The sequence below is a fragment of the Phaenicophaeus curvirostris genome, chromosome 4 (genome assembly GCF_032191515.1).
Source record: "Phaenicophaeus curvirostris isolate KB17595 chromosome 4, BPBGC_Pcur_1.0, whole genome shotgun sequence".
Lineage (NCBI taxonomy): Eukaryota > Metazoa > Chordata > Aves > Cuculiformes > Cuculidae > Phaenicophaeus > Phaenicophaeus curvirostris.
The window spans coordinates 12,802,315-12,820,226 of NC_091395.1; the positions used below are offsets into that span (position 1 = coordinate 12,802,315).

At 47.3% G+C, this 17,912-nt stretch overlaps 1 protein-coding gene across 2 annotated transcripts in view; it reads right to left on the bottom strand.

The window, feature by feature from the left end:
- MAML3 (mastermind like transcriptional coactivator 3) overlaps window positions 1-15,717 on the bottom strand; it is a 254,181-nt gene extending 238,464 nt beyond the window's left edge. For both annotated transcript variants that reach the window (XM_069855257.1, XM_069855256.1), the window contains exon 1: window positions 14,857-15,717. In XM_069855257.1, coding sequence (XP_069711358.1) covers window positions 14,857-15,312 — 456 coding nt within the window. In that variant the 5' untranslated portion in view covers window positions 15,313-15,717. The remainder of the gene's footprint in view (window positions 1-14,856) is intronic.
- Between the last annotated feature and the right edge of the window lie 2,195 nt (window positions 15,718-17,912).

Genomic DNA, 17,912 nt, shown 5'->3' on the forward strand with positions numbered 1-17,912 from the left:
CAGGCTGAACAACCCCAACTCTCTCAGCCTGTCCCCATAGCAGAGATGCTGCAGCAACTCTGATCATCTTCACGGCCCTCCGCTGGGCCAGTTCCAACAGTTCCATAGCCTTCTTATGTTGAGGATTCCAGAACTGGACACAGGACCCCAGGTGGGGTCTCACAAAAGCGGAAGGGAATAATCACCCCTCTCGATCTGCTGGCCACGCTTGTTTTTGATGTATTGATATATTAATGTCTGTATTAGATTTAATAGTTCACAGTTTGTGGATCCACAGCTTACAGGGAGGGAGCGGGGCTTTCCCAGCAGAAATTTCACATATACAAATTGCTTTTCTTAATTGCCATTCACAGAGTGTTGCATAATCCCGCAAGTGTATGGACTATATGTGAAAAATGACAGCTCTGGATTTCTAAATTCTAGAGTTTAGAAATAAAGCTATACAAAGGGAGTACTGGAAAACAGGGCCAGGAAGTGCTGACATCTGACAGAAAAAAAAGAGTTACGAATAAAATAGTCTTCATAAATTACTCAAGCATAGGCAAAGAATCTGTATTTTTTTGTGCATGTTAAGTTTGCCGACGCTCATTTTATTACAAGAATTAGTATAGTTCTTTATGCAAGCATTGGGTTCTGCCTGGCAATAGTAACTTCCCGAGATATCCCCTAGATTTGTTCTAAATATCACCACAAAGTTTCACTTCTGCCTCCACAGATATCTTTAACTTTCTTTTCTTACACATTCTGTGTCTCCAAAATAAACTAAATGAAGTTAAATGACCCCTTTAATACCTCATTATACAATCTCTTCACAACATAACAAAGAATAAGAGACTGTTTTATATTGATATTTACAGAACAACAAAAGGAACAGAAGCGATACAGAAAAACACAGCTGTCAATAATGAGAGGACAATAAGCACACTGTTAGTTAATATTATCAAAATACATGAGACATTCCATTCAGTTTACAGTTCTAGGAAAAAGAAAAGGGTGTCTCTCACAGTCTGGTGCATCCTACACCCTAGGTGTGAAACTCAATGGGTTTTCCCCTGCTCTTGCAACAGTAAACGTCTGTATCATTCTTTATCTTTACCTCAAGGCCAAACTCAAACTTCTTGGGATGAAGGCAGGTCAGAATTACCTAAACTGAGTGCAAATGGGTCTTGGACAGGTAAAACATTGTGCTGAAAATACACAGTCAGATAAACATGTCATTCTCCCATCCCCTCAGGTGAAAGGGGACAAAGCTGTGATGTAAGGTCCCTTCCTGAAGTTTCAGCATTATGAATGTTTACTAATTGAGGAATATTACTATCTCAGTATTATGGCTGAAACATGAAAAGTCACAGGAAAACTACCTGTCAACGACCTGAACAATAAAGTCTGCAAAAGTCATATTTTTTTTATCATACAAATCCTATTACAAAGCACTCTGAAGAGTTTTTAACGTATTCTTATGGAAAAATTCCATTCCTTTGCCTGAGACAGGACTGCTCAGCCAACAAGAGGATACGACTGTAACTATGGCTTATTGCATTATCACATCTGTAAATCTTTCTGAAAGTCCTGGCTGTTTAGTGGTGTTGTTTGACCTCAGGGATAGAAGCTCATTCCCTCCCTTCCAAAAATATGAATCGCAGCCACCCAAGGGAAAGGAAATCTCTCATCGCTGCTTAGTAATACAAGGCCTGCGGTGCACTCCTCAGCATTTCTCGCTATATCCATCAGAGAACAGGAATACAGCCAGCCACTAAACCACTGTACCTAAAATACTTAAAATACTTCCCACCTGTTCCACTGCTTTGAGAAACAGGCATTGCCTTCCACCTGCCAAAACAATCAAGTTTGTAAACTTGGTTATATTAGCAGTAAATATATAAACAGAGCAGGAGAAAAGTATCAAAATATAGCTTCTTTCAGCAAAACAAAGCTAATCCATCAGGAGGAAAACAAACTCACAGGGCTTCCTTATAACCAGCTTCAGAAATGTGTAAATAGGATTTCGACATAAAGGACTTAAAACGCACACATGTCCGTTACTAACGTGTAAGAGATCACTTGGGCAATGCTTTCATGTGAACTCCTGCAGTCTGTTGGGGACTTCCAGGGAATATCCAACAGGTAACCAAGAAAAGCAAGCCTGCATAGCAGGCTTACATTTGCTGAATGATAGTCAAACAGACTCATTATCCGCGCTGCTGGGAAGCATTCAGAATTCCTCAAACCTGAACAAAACCAAAAACCAATCTCCGTGAGGAAACTGTACGTGGCATTCTACTTTTTTAAGCAGAAAAGGGCAAAACCAACCAACAACAAAACTCCAAACAGCAAAAAAATCCCCACCCCGCAAAAACCCAAATCAATTAAACCGAGGGCAAAGGCATGAAAAATATTCCAACCCAAAGTGAACTCTTGCAAAAAATTCTGTCAATGTGCATTATAATATAAATAGCATATGGCTCTTATCTAGTAAAAAAAATATTATATTTGATCTCACACTGATAGAAGTTTTATACAGCTGTAGGCATTTAGTTTCCTCCCTTCACAACAGGAAAGTAATTTGATTCTCATCTTAAATATTGAATCTTAAAACATATAAAAGCTGAATATTTGTAAAAAAAATGCATCTCTGAATATTACAAAATATTTTACATGATTGTTTCTGCTGTACTCATCTATAGACCCCTGTGTATGTGACTTAACTGAGGACAATAAGTGGAAAACAATGGTTATCTTCCCACATTTACAAACATCTAAGGGTGTAGATGAAGAGCTCAGAGAAGCTTCTCCTACCTTAAAAAAAAAAAAAAAGAGAGAGAGAGAAAAAGGTAAATTCTAAAAATGGGAAAAAAAATTGAGGTAAAGTCCTTTGGTAAAATTTGCTATGTATTCCACTGTTATTTGAGATGACCAGCATACTTCACTCCTGCCATTCCCATTATGGGCAAGGTATCCAGTCTAAATCTGTTCTGATAAATGCTTTATATGACTTTATGACTTATGTTCACCACACATTCCCTACCCAGGACAGTTAAGTCACAGATTCAGAAAACAAATAGTTGTGAAACCATAAACAATGCCTCCTCAAGTAACCGCTAGTGAAACTTGACATAGGGAGCACACTGCATTGGGAATACCGATATTGCCAATACCACTGTTCACCTGTTGTGCTAACAGGTTGGATTGTAACAAGTCAGCAAATTCTGAAATACAGCACCCAAGACAGGAGGAAAAACAAAAGAAAAGCCAAAAAAACCACACACAAAAAAAATCTCCACTGAACCTCTCATCACTAACTTATTTAAAAATTAATTAAAGCACCTGTGCTTATCAACATTCAAAGCACAATATCATGAAAAAAATAAAATCATTCCGAGAATTCTAATTTACAACATCTTTACTAATTCTCATATCACAAACCAAAGTTGGCAGAAGTCGCTCCATCTGCGATTTTTCTTCTGGACTACTTGAATACAGATTTATCACGTTGCCCAGAGCTGGATTCAGATAGAAGGAAAAACAAAACTACACACAAGCGTCTTCACCTTGGACAAAGCAGCTCACTTGAGTTTTACCTCAAGTCCCGTATGTAAGTCAAGGTATCACGTTGCATACACTGTGATATCTTTTACACAGGCCTTTCATAATTATTTTACCTACTTTATTGTTCTACATTGAATTAAGATGAACATAAACACATCTGAGCAGCCTAGAAAGAAAATCCAATTACCACACTGTAAAGATTCAGCAAAATCGTGTTTTATCTTGTTTAATCAGAGACGTAAACAAAGTTTACTGATTTTCAGAAGGGAATTAGAAAACAAAAGCGATACGAACACAAGCACTTTTTTCCCCTCACAGGAAGGACAGTGGTCACTCACCTGACACAGGTCCACACTGTGACCAGCACGATGCCCTCTCTGTACCAGACTGGGGTGAAAAGTTATTCTCCTTAGCCTTCTTTACACTTTGGATCATCGCCTCATCTTTACAAGTAGCCACGTCGGTATTCCCAAAGACACTTCCAGTAATGCTGTCTGGCATTCCATAAACCACCTAAGTATTTTGCTCCCAAGCTAACTGCAGCAGCGCATCACAACTCCCAGACTTTCAGCTGGGAGCTGAGCAGAGAACTGGCAGAGGACAAGGACACAGTCCAAGGAGACAGGCAGAGCTCATGGCACAGCTTTGCTGACATGGTACCTTCTGCCTTCCCTTTCCTCTATTCCTTCTTTCCCAGTGCCACCCTATAAAGTTTCACCTTCTACCAAAAAAATAAACACTGTTTTTCTCCTAGACAAGTACTTTTCCTGCTAGTCCAGTGGCACAAACAAGCTCACCAGCACTGGGACTGCAGCACACAGGGAAGAGGAGGAGACCACCCCATTTAATGGCAGCAAACTGTTAACTCGCTTCAGCTGCCTCATCCAACCCTAAGGCAGTAACATATGACGAAGCCATAAAGAGGTTAACTAGCTAGGGTTTCCAGAGACTGTAATGTTTTCAGTACCCGCAGAGTAAAGTTCTTTTATTGTATGCAGTGTGCCACGAGAACGCAGATAATATTTCTATCAACTACTTAAAAGACAGGTAAACATAAAGTGTCCTTACCACTACCTTTAAGTGGCATGAAATTTTACAGTAAAAAGAGAATAAGAGACAAGTTTGCCATTCCTGAGGAATCACTTTTTCAAGATACTTGGTATTTTGACAAAAAAACAAACCCCACAAAATACCATGTTTCCTGTATTCAAATATCCATAGCAACTATAAAGAAAGATAGTCCGTGCCAGCTTCCCAGAACCCCTCTCTGGCTGTAACTAGACTGCCGTATGCTTTATCACAGTAATAGGCAAGGGATAGGGGAAGCTTTTAACACCACTAGTCAAAATCAATTTTGGTTTTGCCGTTCCACATACACAAATCTTCATTATCCCTACCCACTGCTAGCATTTCCCACAACAAAAACATTACTGAGAAGGGCAGTAAACCCTAGTGTGAACATAAAAGTTTTTTTAGTTTATTTTGTTATAAATGAAATGGAGGGGAGAAAATAAATGGATATTTTGTTGTTGTTTTGCATGATGTAGAAGACATATTTAAAATGGGTCAGAAAAAAGTAAGTCCCAGTCAACCCCCCGGGGCGGGGGGGAAGTGGGGGAAACGTACAGTCCAATTCTCCCAGGTGATTTCAAAACATCAGCAATCCAGCCTTTAAATAATCTTTCCATCTACAAACTAGTTAGCACAAATTAGAAAAATAAGATAGCACTGCAACCTCAGCATGGTACCTCGACTTCTAATGGAACGCAAAGACTGCAAACTCAGCTCAGAAATGTGCTTTAATAGAAGGACCTACAGATTATTTTGAACTATTACTTCATATCCAGCCACGGATTACATGCCAGAGCACTTCAGCCAATTTGGAGCTCGAACAATGTGGCTGCCGTTCAGTTACACAAGTCTATGGTCTTCTGTACGAGTCCGCTAAAGTCTTCAAAGCTACGTTACCTGCTACAATGACAACTAAAAGTATGTATACTGAGTAGAGCTAGTGCTTGCCAAAAACATAATTATAAGTCAGTTATTTCACATCAGTAGCCGTTTTCCCTAGGCTGCTTCTGTCGTGCACTGGAATGCAATCCAGGGAAATCAGAACAACAGCCACCGACCTCAAAGACAACAAAGAACAGCAGCAAAAATCACAGCTGAAATGCAACAATCTTTTGAGCAGACTGAAGTCAACTACTGCCAGCTAAGGCAGTCGTATTTTGAAGTCATTTTCTCAAATACTAAAGAGACTGTAACCACAATATTCTGCATAAACAGAAGCTGTAGGAACTGCTACAATTTCTCTTTTGGCTAAGCACCAATCTATCCTCCTCCTTAACATAAAGAAATATCTTAAATGATTAAGAAACTCCAGTGGTTTCCAGAACTCTTCCAGTGTCTCATCTGCCACAACCACCTCCCTTCCTCCTTTAGATTAAACACAATGAAGAAGTGCCAGAACACCACAGTGGGTTATGTATGAGCTAAAGGAAAGAGAAGGAGGCTGAAAATACAGAAAATGGGTCCATATCAGTGGTTTATAAACTTATCAGACTAGTACATCCCCTTTCACTATCAAAACTGATCACCGATCATAAACCCTTTCACTTTGCCTTGCAGTGCAGTTTGAAAAACACTGTATATGTGCACATACTGTTTTATATAAACACACATACATAGGCATATTGGCTTCTTTTTGTGATAACGACCAGGGTCGGGGCAAGGTTAAGGACTATTCTCCGCTCTTTATCAAGCTATACAACATCCAAGGACTTTCTGAACAGGTCTGAAATTTTCACAAGCAGCAGCATAAAGATGATGCAGAAAAGCCACATCTTTGCTGCAGCACTTCACAGCTGTTTGTCTGAATCCAAAGACCAGAGAAAAAAGATGCTGAATTGTTGTATAAAGCCTGAAATGCTCCTGTATGGCACTAAAGCAAGGTAGGAAGAAGACTGAAGTGTGAAGATGGGAGGTGGGGAAGAGATACAGCCTGACAACCCCACCTTCAATCAGTTAAAATGCAACTCCACCAAGCTTCAGTTGTTGGGAGCTCAGAACCCTATAAAGTCCTGCATAAAAAACGTACAGAAAGTGGCCTTGATGAAAAAAGTAATATGGGAAAGAAAATCCTTGAGCTGTTGCTCTTTCTCTGCGTTAGCTTAGTTACTCTGAAAGTCATAAATTCAAACCTCTTTTCTACTTCATGTATGCTGTGGTTGTGCAGAACTGACAACAAGCAAACAGCAACAGATCATCTCTACCACCAACAGCACTGCAGCATCAGCCTTTAGCACTTACATAAACGTACAGAAAACGCCAAGTTCCTATGGGTGGACACACTTCGCTCAGGTCATCTAAACATCAAAGTATTCTTATCTCCTTGCCCATTTTAACTGTATGTGGTGGTGAACAAAATCAATGCGAAAGATGGAAGTCTTGAAAGAAGGCAGCTCAACCCCTTCCTGTAAGCACAAACTTTCAGCAGACGCTACCTTATTAACTACTGCAAGTTTAAAAAGATGTGTTCTTTTAATCCCCATGAAACTGGATTTCAAGTATTCAAAAAGCAAACAGGAGCAGTCTGCGATGACTTTTGAGCTACAAACATTGTGAAACTGAAGTGTGTGAGGGGGAAACGAAAGAGTAATCAAAGTTATATGATTTTGTGTTTCACCATCTTAGACAAACTAGGAAAATAAATACTTCCGATTGCCAAGACTCCCAAATTCCCACTGAACGTGTAAGTACATTGCTTGCCTGAAGAGCCTATGAGATCCCAGGCTTGAAAACTGATTACAGGTTCCTAACTTCACTCTGAGATCGTACCGCACATTTCAATTCACACAACAATACACTTAAAGGATTCTAGTCAGCAGTTCCTGACTGTCAGACCTGTCCTTAAACCTCTGCTAATCCAAGCACACCTTTCACATGAATTATACGTATGGGAGTAATATGCAACCAAATGTCATATACATACAACCATTTGAGTAAAAATGAACTCTGACTCCTTTGCTACTTACAGCCTTTCCTGCTTCAGCGTCTGCGTTGGGGAACAGAATCATGTGCACTGACACCAGGTGTTACTTAGCTCAGGTAAAATGTATGCTACCAGGTGAGTGTGTTTTAACTAATAGGTCCCAGATGTTTATTATCCTGGGATAAGGGTGAAGTTTCACAAGAGGATTAAGGTGTTGTAAGACTAGGCTGCCTGTGGGAGGGATAGTCAAACAAATAATGGATCTGATTCAGCTGAAAACTAATACAGAAGGAAAAGAAGAAATGTGTCTGTCCTCCCCACCTGCTCAGTGAGCCAGCTGAGCTACAGCAGCACGGGCTAGCATCAGGAAAGAGAGACAGCAAGAAAATGTGGCCACGGACAACAGCATGAAAAATGAGACTTCCTCAGTGGTGGTAGCTCATGTTTATGCCAGCTTAAGCCAGTTGTGAAGCCTTAAGCTTTAGGTCAAGTTACTGTAAATTTAGGCTAATGTAAATGCAACCAAATGTCCTAACACAATCGCATGTTAGTATTTTTGGCTCTGTGTGAGCAGAATGAGTTTGGATGTGTTCCAGCCAAAGTTGTTCTTCCTGAACTTGACAATGCTTAGAACTTCGCTGCAGGACTCTCAACACGTGCCATCTGGCCGATCTGAAGCTTAGATTTCGCTATGACTGACTACTGTACGTCAAAATACAACTTGCCCTGCTCCAGCTATGGCTCATGATAACCCAACTCAGGATCTCTTAAGGGGACACCTTCTATCAGAGCACGTAAAGGTCATCGGGGCTAGAACTGCTCGTACTGCTTGAAGTGAAGAGTCTCTCCATGCCTTTCAGTTTGCTAAACTGAAACCTATTGTGCTGACTAGCTGCAAAAGGAGGTCAGCACAAAAGCTCCTTGTCCTAAAGGACAGTAATCGCACAGAAGCATCAAGCATGAGCTGGTATGAAAAGAAGAAGAGGAAAGGGAGAGGCTGTGGAATAAGAAAGACGCAGATCCACCCATACAGGAAAAGCAAAATAAAGAGGTTTACACGATATCTTCTCCTATGATGCATATGAAAGAGAAGGAGCATTACTGGCCTGGGATTTAATTCTGGTATCATCCCAGTTTTACACCAACTACTGACTTTACCCAGTGCGAGCAAGATCAGACATAGCTTATTAACTGAAGAGATGCTTAATCCTACTGAGTCATCAGGCATGAGTAAGGGCTACGGTATTTGACCTCTCGTGGAAAATAAAAAGAAACATCTGAAAAATCATCTTTCTTTTTCATCTTTGTGATACTAGAGAAACAGACATTTCCTATAATGTGACTGATGAAGTCCTGAGCAACTGTAAAGTAAGTTAAACAGCAATATCACATGAGAAAGAACACAAGAAATGTGCACAGGTTTATGAACATATGCACAAGTACGTATTAAATACAGCAGGCGTAAAGCTTTAAAAAAACTACTCACAAGACTGACAGCATTCTTTGGCACTCAGTTTCATTAATGACATTACCCATGAATCGCTAAGACAAATTAAGAAGTTACACTTTTCACTCTGGATACCATTTTCGACAAAAAGGAGAAACTGGGGGCGAGGGGGAACTGCTTTTCTGCAGTGGGATATCTGCCAACAAGGAAGAGATACAACCAGATTTCTGTACTTCTGAACACGTCGTTCTGCCCCTACACAAACCAAGCTGAAGGGACTGGGCTGCCCATCTCCCCTCCCTCAGGTAGAAGGGCAACGTGACCATTAACTTCCATGAAGCAGCGCATTAGCCCAGAATGGGTAAAAGGCAGTATTGGAAAATACTGTATTTGCCAGCCGTGTTTTCTCTAACTTTAAAGTAATTCTGAATTGGCATAGTATGCTTTGGCAGGGGAACAGAACAGATGATCTAATAGGTCATTTGACTTCCGCCACTAATTTCTGTGATCTAAATAACATTTGATGTTTATGGTGTTTAAAACTCGATTTCTTAAGGAAAAGAAATTAGGGTTAGAAATGGTCAGTATGACAGTAGCTATCAAACCCGTAGTGACTCTAAATAAGAAAAATCTTGGACAGCTTTTAAAATAGGAAAAAGTAGCTCCAGCCCCTTTTATACTTCATAGTAGAGCTCAGTTGCAAATAAATGTGCATTAGAAGGTCAGTATGGTAATTACAGATGTAGTGTTTCACTGGACAAAAAAATGCATAATTGAGAACAGCAGTGTCAGGGATAAGACACAGAGGTGATATAACTTACAATATTTATTATATACTTGGCCATTTATTATATACTTGGCTCTTTATTATATATTAAATATACATTATTTATTGTGCATTAAATTTATTTGAGCATACACACACATGGTATCTCTGAACCACACACAATAGCACAGATGCAAAGCCAGAGATCTCATGCATTTAAAGGAGGCAACAAGAAGGCAGATTAGCTCACAAAGAACTGAAAAAATGTGTTGATATTTCCTGGAACCAGTCCGAAGACGAGCAGCGGAGTTTTGGATGGGCTGCAAACTTTCCCAATACTTCCTTTGAAAACCAAGCTTGTACAGCATTCTAATAATCCAACTCAAAGGCATGGAAAACAACTTTGAGCTGGGGCGGGAGGGAGTCCTCCCAGACATTTATAAACAATTTTAATTTTGGTGCATGTCCCAATCAATGCCCATATGGGAGCAAACTAGCTTAAAAGCCCATTGTTCTCCTCAAGCAGAAGAGGTTGAAATAGTTAAAAATCCAGATATTTCCAAATTCAGCAAGTGAAAACTTGGTCTATAACAAGAAACAAAGTCAGAGTAGATCAGCAATTCATGGTATACAGCCAAGCCTATGCTCCTACATCCCTTTTTGAAAAAAGGCTCCCATTGATAACTGCTTGTCAGTTGACAGAGAGTCTTAAACAGTGGAAACTGCATCAACTCTTTCATGAACTCAGGGAGTGAGGGTGTAAACTGTGGGGGTGGCAACAAGGAGCACTGTATAGACTGGAGCATTTGTACTCCATCGAATCAAGAAAACTAAAACACACGTCTCTAGCCATCTTCTAAGGACGGCTTTTACCCAGCCTGCTGAAGGGCACCTCAGCACTTGTGTCATCACCAGCTTCTGGGAGGGTCTGTTGGGTGGCTGCTGCCCTTGCCCAGCACACAGCTCCCCTCCCTTCTCAATGGAGGGACCGACACACACGCACACATACAAAACTTCCCTTTGATTTGCCTTGATAAAAAGGAATCAGAAACAGTATTTTTGTGCTATGCTTGCTATATTCGCTGCCATTTAATCCAAACAGACTACTTCATTTCCAGACTGTGAGGTTTAACAATCTGAGGGAAGAATTCAATAATGATTTTGTGTAAAGAGTAAAGCAGTAGCAGATCCTTATGCTTGTTCCACTGTTAAACCCCTCAGCTGGAGTTTACCAGAGAGAAGGAGAAAACCCCGAGATGTAGTTTATTGTTTTCTCATGCCAAAAGAAAACGTTAAATAACATTGAATTGTTCGGTAAATAAAAATCACAATGCACATAAACAGTGAAGCTTTCCAAACTGTTATGATTGCTAGAAATGAAGTTCCTTTTTTTTTGTACTATAAAAAGCATAAGTGCCTCAAAGAAAAAAAAAACAAAAAACTTCTCAACTGCTTTAAAAGGACCCAGTTATCAGGTTTTAAGATTTACTTTCATGTGCCCATCAATGTTCCCTAATGTTCTTACACATTAGACAAAAATCATAATTAACACTCCGCAAGTGAAACAAAACAGATAATGTTTCTAAATTTTTCAGCAACATCTGTGTACACATTCTTAAAAAAAAAAAAGAGTGGATGGAAATGGGTCTTTTGGTATAAAGTAATAAAATTTCTCTTTTTAAGATGAAAAGCATCGTGCAGATCGAGTGCATTTAAACAGCATGAAGATTGTAGCACACAAAAAATCAGTTATGACGAGTTTCATAGCAAACTACGCTTTAATTGGAGCACTCTTAGCTCTTCAAGTGTCCCAACACGAAACAGATCCTAACAGGGAGAGCTGTAACTGCATTTCCTCCTTTTGTTACTGTTTCCACAACTTTCACATTATAGCACGGCTTTGTGTACCTGTCCTAGTTCTCCGAGGGAAGGCCAAAAAACCAGCTATTTAACTAAAAATCCTGGTCTTTAATGGTTTAGCATGGGATTTGGGAAGAAGGAGGAGAGCCCACCGCTAGCAAGGGCCAAGAAGCAGAGCAGCGGGATGCACTCGCTGGATACACAGCGAGGGCACCAATATCCTTCCCTGGAGCGAAGTCATTCCAAGATATCCTGAGCCTCCAGCCCCTTTCCTGCAATACTTGTGGAAATGACATGGGACGTGAAAAGAGATTTGGGGACGGTCTGGCTGATGAAAGATCGTCCCTGCTCATGGAGTTTGGTTAGTGACTGAGTCGCTGCCCTAGGACAGATGTGAGCTGAGGCCAGGCACCCTGGCACGGGAAGCACCGCGTTCAGCGACTTTAGCAGCCTCAGTCCTGGGGAAAGGCGCCAGGAGGAAGGGAAACACAGTCGTGCCTTGCTGGTAACATCAGGAAAGCAACGAGATGTCAGTGAGGTTTTTCTGCTTCCTGTTTGCGAAGAGCGCGAACACAGACACCCACACACCCTGCTTTGTGTGGCTCCAGCCGGCCTTCCCTCCCTCCCGGCCTCTCCCCATCGCCTCCTGGCTGCCCTCTGCGCAGGGAGATGGAGAGGAGCGGGGGAGATGGAGCAGGGGAGATGTGTGGGGAGATGGAGAGGAGTGGGGAGAGGGAGGAGGGGAGAGGGAGCACGGGAGATGTGCAGGGGAGAGGAGTGGGCAGAGGGAGATGGGGAGAGGGAGAGGAGCAGGGAGACAGAGCAAGGGAGATGGAGAGAGGCAGGGAGATGTGCAGGGAAATGCAGAAGAGCAGGGAAGTGAAGCAGAGGAGATGGAGCAGGGGAGATGGAGAGGAGCGGGGAGATGAGCAGGGAGAGGGAGCAGGGAAGATGGTGAGGAGAAGGGAGATGTGTAGGGAAAAGAAGCAGGAGAGATGAGCAGGGAGATGTGCAGGGAGAGGGAGCATGGGAGATGTGCCGGAGAAGGGGAGAGGGAGAAGGGGAGAGGGAGAAGGGGAGAGGGAGAAGGGGAGAGGGAGAAGGGGAGAGGGAGAAGGGAGAGCTGCTCTCCACCTGGGAAGAGGCCGGCAGGCAGGCGGGCGGCTCACCCCGCTCCCCCTCGGCTTTTGCCGGCCGCCGCAAAAAATAAAGAGGGAGATAAAGAGAGAGGGAGATAAAGAGGGAGGGAGGGAGGGAGGTGCGAGGCTGGCAAAGCCGCCCGCTGCCCTCGCACCTCCCCATCCCTCCTCCTTCCCCTCCCTCCCCGCCGCCCATTGTGCGCCCGGCAGGCGACGAAGCCCCCGCGGGGACCCGGTCTCTCCCGGCGCATCAGGACGGACGGACGGACGGACAGACACCCGCGGGGGTTTTCCCCGCACCCCCTCGGCCTCAGCGAGCCGCCAGCACCGCCACCAGCCCGGGCTGGAGGCCGGAGCGGCGGCTCCCCCCCCCCTCAACCCCCGGCACCTCCTCTTATTATTCATCATCGATGCAGCCTGGGAGAGGGAAACTCCGCTTCCTACTCGCTCCCGGCGGCTCAGCCCCCGCCCCCTTTCTCCCCCCACCCCCCCCCCCCCCCCCCCCGCCTCCTTCCACTCCTCGCTAAGCTCCTTAAAACCCAAGGAAACTTTAGGAAGCGATTCAGCCGCTCGCGTGGGGAACCGGGCTCCTCGCACACGCCGGCAAGGAACGTGCCCAACTTTTTTTTTTTAAAAAAAATATCCCAGGGTGCGGAGCTCCCATCGCACCGCCCTCCGCGGCGGGATTTAAACAGGCAGCCGGCAGAGCCGCCCCAAAGCCCTCGCGAAACACGCAGGCAACAACAACAACAACAAAAACAACAAAAAAAGCAACAAAACATCCCTCCTTTTGGCTTTCGGCAGCCCGCGGCGCACGCCCCGCAGCGATCCCCGTCCTCTCCCCCGGGGCAGCTGCTGAAAGGGACCGGCTGGGAGGGATGGAGGGGGAAGGAGGAGGAGAGGGGGAGAAGGAGGAGGGGAGGGGGAGAAGGAGGAGGGGAGGGGGAGAAGGAGGAGGGGAGGGGGAGAAGGAGGAGGAGAGGGGGAGAAGGAGGAGGAGAGGGGGAGAGAAGGAGAAGGGGAGAAGGAGAAGGGGAGAAGGAGGATGAAGGGAGAAGGAGGATGAAGGGAGAAGGAGGATGAAGGGAGAAGGAGGATGAAGGGAGAAGGAGGATGAAGGGAGAAGGAGGATGAAGGGAGAAGGAAAGGAGGGAAGGGAGAGGGTGAGGGTGAAGGAAAGGAGGGAGGAGGGAGGGGAGGGGAAGAAAGAGAGGGGAGAAGAGGAAAGAGAGAGGGGAGAAGAGGAAAGAGAGAGGGGAGAAGAGGAAAGAGGGGAGGGGAGGGAAGAGAGAGGGAAGAGAGAGGGGAAGGGAGGGAAGAGAGAGGGAGGGGAGGGAGGAGAGAGGGGAGGGAGGAGAGAGGGGAGGGAGGAGAGAGGGGAGGGAGGAGAGAGGGGAAGGGAGGGAGGAGAGAGGGGAAGGGAGGGAGGAGAGAGGGGAAGGGAGGGAGGAGAGAGGGGAAGGGAGGAGAGAGAGGGGAAGGGAGGGAAGAGAGAGGGGAAAGGAGGGAAGAGAGAGGGGAAAGGAGGGAAGAGAGAGGGGAAAGGAGGGAAGAGAGAGGGGAAAGGGGGGAAGAGAGAGGGGAAAGGGGGGAAGAGAGAGGGGAAAGGAGGGAAGAGAGAGGGGAAAGGAGGGAAGAGAGAGGGGAAAGGAGGGAAGAGAGAGGGGAAAGGAGGGAAGAGAGAGGGGAAAGGAGGGAAGAGAGAGGGGAAAGGAGGGAAGAGAGAGGGGAAAGGAGGGAAGAGAGAGGGGAAAGGAGGGAAGAGAGAGGGGAAAGGAGGGAAGAGAGAGGGGAAAGGAGGGAAGAGAGAGGGGAAAGGAGGGAAGAGAGAGGGGAAAGGAGGGAAGAGAGAGGGGAAAGGAGGGAAGAGAGAGGGGAAAGGAGAGAGAGGAGATGGGAGAGAGGAGAGAGGAGAGGGAAGGAAAGTTTGTCCGCTCCCCTCGCCCCTCAGAAGTTGGGCAGCCGCCCCCCCGCTACCCGCGGCTCTGCCACCTCCACGGTCCGTCCAAGCCTCCAAACTCTGCCCCCTCCCAGCCCCGTCCCCTTCCTGGCGAACAACGGGGGCGCCCTCCCGCTGCTCCCGGCGAGCATCCCCGCGTCCCCTTACCATGATCAGCGTGTGGTTCCTCTGCTCGGCCGCGGCGGGCTCGGCATCCTGCTGCTGCTTGCCCTGCTGCTGCTGCTGCTGCTTGCTGCCCGCCGCCGTGCCCGTCTTCTTGGCCCTCTGCTCCAGGGTCCGCTGGTAGAGGCTGACGGTGTCCCTGCGCTCCAGCTCCAGCTGCTCCGCCTGGGCTTGCTGGTACCTGCTCTCGCAGTTGACGTGGTGGCGCCGGCAGCCCTCGATGCGCTGCCGCAGCCGCTCCACCACCGTGCTGTGCTTGGGGACGGCGGCGCCGTGGCCGGGGGCAGCGGCCGGGGGGCCGTGGGCAGCGCCGCCCGCCCCGGCCCCGGCCCCGCCGAGGCTGCCGCTCGCGTTATTGTTGATGCAGATGCCGCCGCCGCTGCTGCCGCCGCCGCCGCCGCCGTTGGCCGCGGCAGCAGCGGGGGCTGCGAAATCCCCCATCGTCTTCCCCGCGCACACTTATCTTGGAAGAACTTTTGGGATCCTACCCCTCACACACACACACGCGCGCTCTCCTCCGGGGTCCTGATGGGATACTTGTTTAAAGAACCCAAGGAAAAGGGGGGAGGGGGCACCACCATGGACCGGGGAAGCAGCGATCCCAGCAAATGTTTCTCTTTGCCCCCAGCCAATCCCTCTCGAGAGGCTCCAAAACATTAAAAAGAGACGCGAGGAGGAGGCGGAGGGGGGGGAGAATCAGGAGAGAAGGTGCTAAAAGGTTATCACCACAACCAACAAACACACACACACACACAAAAAAAAAAAAAAAGAGAAGCACAACAAACTAAGCGGCGGCGGCAGCAGCGTTCGGGGTGGCAAAAACTCCGCGGGGTGATCAGAGCAGCTCCTTTCCTCCTTTTTCTTTTTTATAATCCATAATCTCCGAGCAGATCCCGTGGGGTTGCCGGCGGTTCTGCCAAAATCCTTGTCTCCCCATGGATAAAGGGCAGCAGGACGCGCTCCCCCGGGCTGGCACCCCCGCACGCCCCCCCCCGCACCCAGGCACACGCGGGGCACGCTCACTCGCGCTCCCCGGCATCAAGAGACAGGCAGAGCCGCTTTCTGATTGTATTTTTTCCTTCTAGAGAAGAAGAAAAAAAAAAAAAGTAAAAAAAAAAAATAAAAAAAAAAGTTTGGGGGGTTGTTTATGCCGCGCCGTGTTCGCGAAGTACTTTTTGGCTGCCGGGTTGCATTTCAACAGGAACCTAAATAGCAAAATCCAAGGGTTGGGGGAAGTCAACACATGGACAATCCGGGCTGAGGGGAGAAAAAAAAAATGAAAAAGGAAGAAAAAAAAAAAAGAAAAAAAAGAAAGAAAGAAAAAAAAAGAAAGAAAAAAAGAAAGAAAAAAAAAAGTAGATCTGTGAAGTCTTTTCCGAGCTGATAGAGCCTAAGGGTTTGCTGCGCTCTGGCTGCCGCCGCTCCTCCTGCCACCATCACAATGATCAAATGCTCTGCTCCTCCTCCCCCGCCCCCCCCCGCCCCCCCCCCCCCAGCGGAGTGATATCAGGACAGGAGCGCTCGGTAAACACCGCGCCGGCAGCTCCGGCTCCGGCTCCGCCGCGCAGACCCGGGGACGCGGCGCAAAACCCGGCGCGGACGCGCCGCCCGCCGGGAGCGGGAGCCGGAGCCGCAGCGCGCCGCGGGCACCCCCACCGCCCCCCCCCCGCCCCACAACGGCGCCCCAGCCACGGGACGCACTGGGGACCCACACGGGAGCCCTGGAACGTACACTGGAGCCCCGCACCGGAGCCTTGCACCCCACAGCAGAGCCCCGCACCTCACGTGGGAGCCCCACACCCCACACGGGAGCCCTGAAACACGCACTGGAGCCCCACGCCGGGGCCCTACACCCCACACCAGAGGCCCCAAACACACTAGAGACCCACGCAGGAGCCCTGCACCCCACCCTCGAGCCTTGCACCCCACACTGGAGCCCCAAAACATACACTGGAGCCCTGAAACACACACTGCAGACCCACACCCAAGCCCTGCACCCCACAACAGAGCCCCGCACCTCACACTGGAGCCCCACACCCCACACTGAAGCCCTGAAACCCACACTGGAGTCCCACACCGGAACCCCACACCCCACACCAGAGCTCTGCATTCCACACCAGAGTCCCAAAACACACTAGAGACCCACGCAGGAGCTGTGCACCCCACACCAGAGCCCTACACCCCACACCTGAGCCCTGAAACCCACACTGGAGCCCTGAAACCCACACTGGAGCCCTGAAACCCATACCAGAGCCTTGCACCCCACGCCAGAACCTCACATCAGAGACCCACACCAGAGCCCCGAAACACCCACTAGAGCCCAGCACCCTGCACCAGAGCCTTGCACCCCACACCAGAGCCCTGCGCCTCACGCAGTACCCTACACCACACACCAGAGCCCTGAAACACACACTGGAGCCCTGCACCCTGCACGGGAGCCCTGAAACACATACTGGAGCCCCACACCCCACAGAGGAGCCCTGCACCCCACATGGGAGCCCTGAAACACACACGGGAGCCCCAAACCTGAGCACAGTAGCCCTTCACCCCACACTGGAGCCCTACACCCCTACAGGGCCCTGCACCCCAGCCCTGAACCCCACACTGAAGCCCTTCATCCTGCACTGGAGCCCTACACCCTGCAACGCACACCTTACTGGAGCCCTGGACCTCACATATGAGCCCTGGACCCCACATATGAGCCCTGAACCCCTTACTGGAGCTCTACACCCCACACACGAGCCCTGCACCCCTCACCCCTCACTGGAGCCCTGCACCCCGCACCGGAGCAGTGTGCACCCTGTGTCCCCGCCGTGTAAACTGTTGCGTAATGAGCAGGCACCACATTGAACTTTTCTATTTTAAACAAGAGGGGAAACATGACACGTTGGGCAGGAACATTTTTCCAAGGGAATGGTGGCTGCCTCCATATAGAGTGCCGGTGATTAAGGGATCAGGAATAACATCCCGGGAACCTGGTTTTAAACCGTTTTGCAGACAAAGCTACGGCACGCACAATTTTAATTGATTGTTGCTTTCTA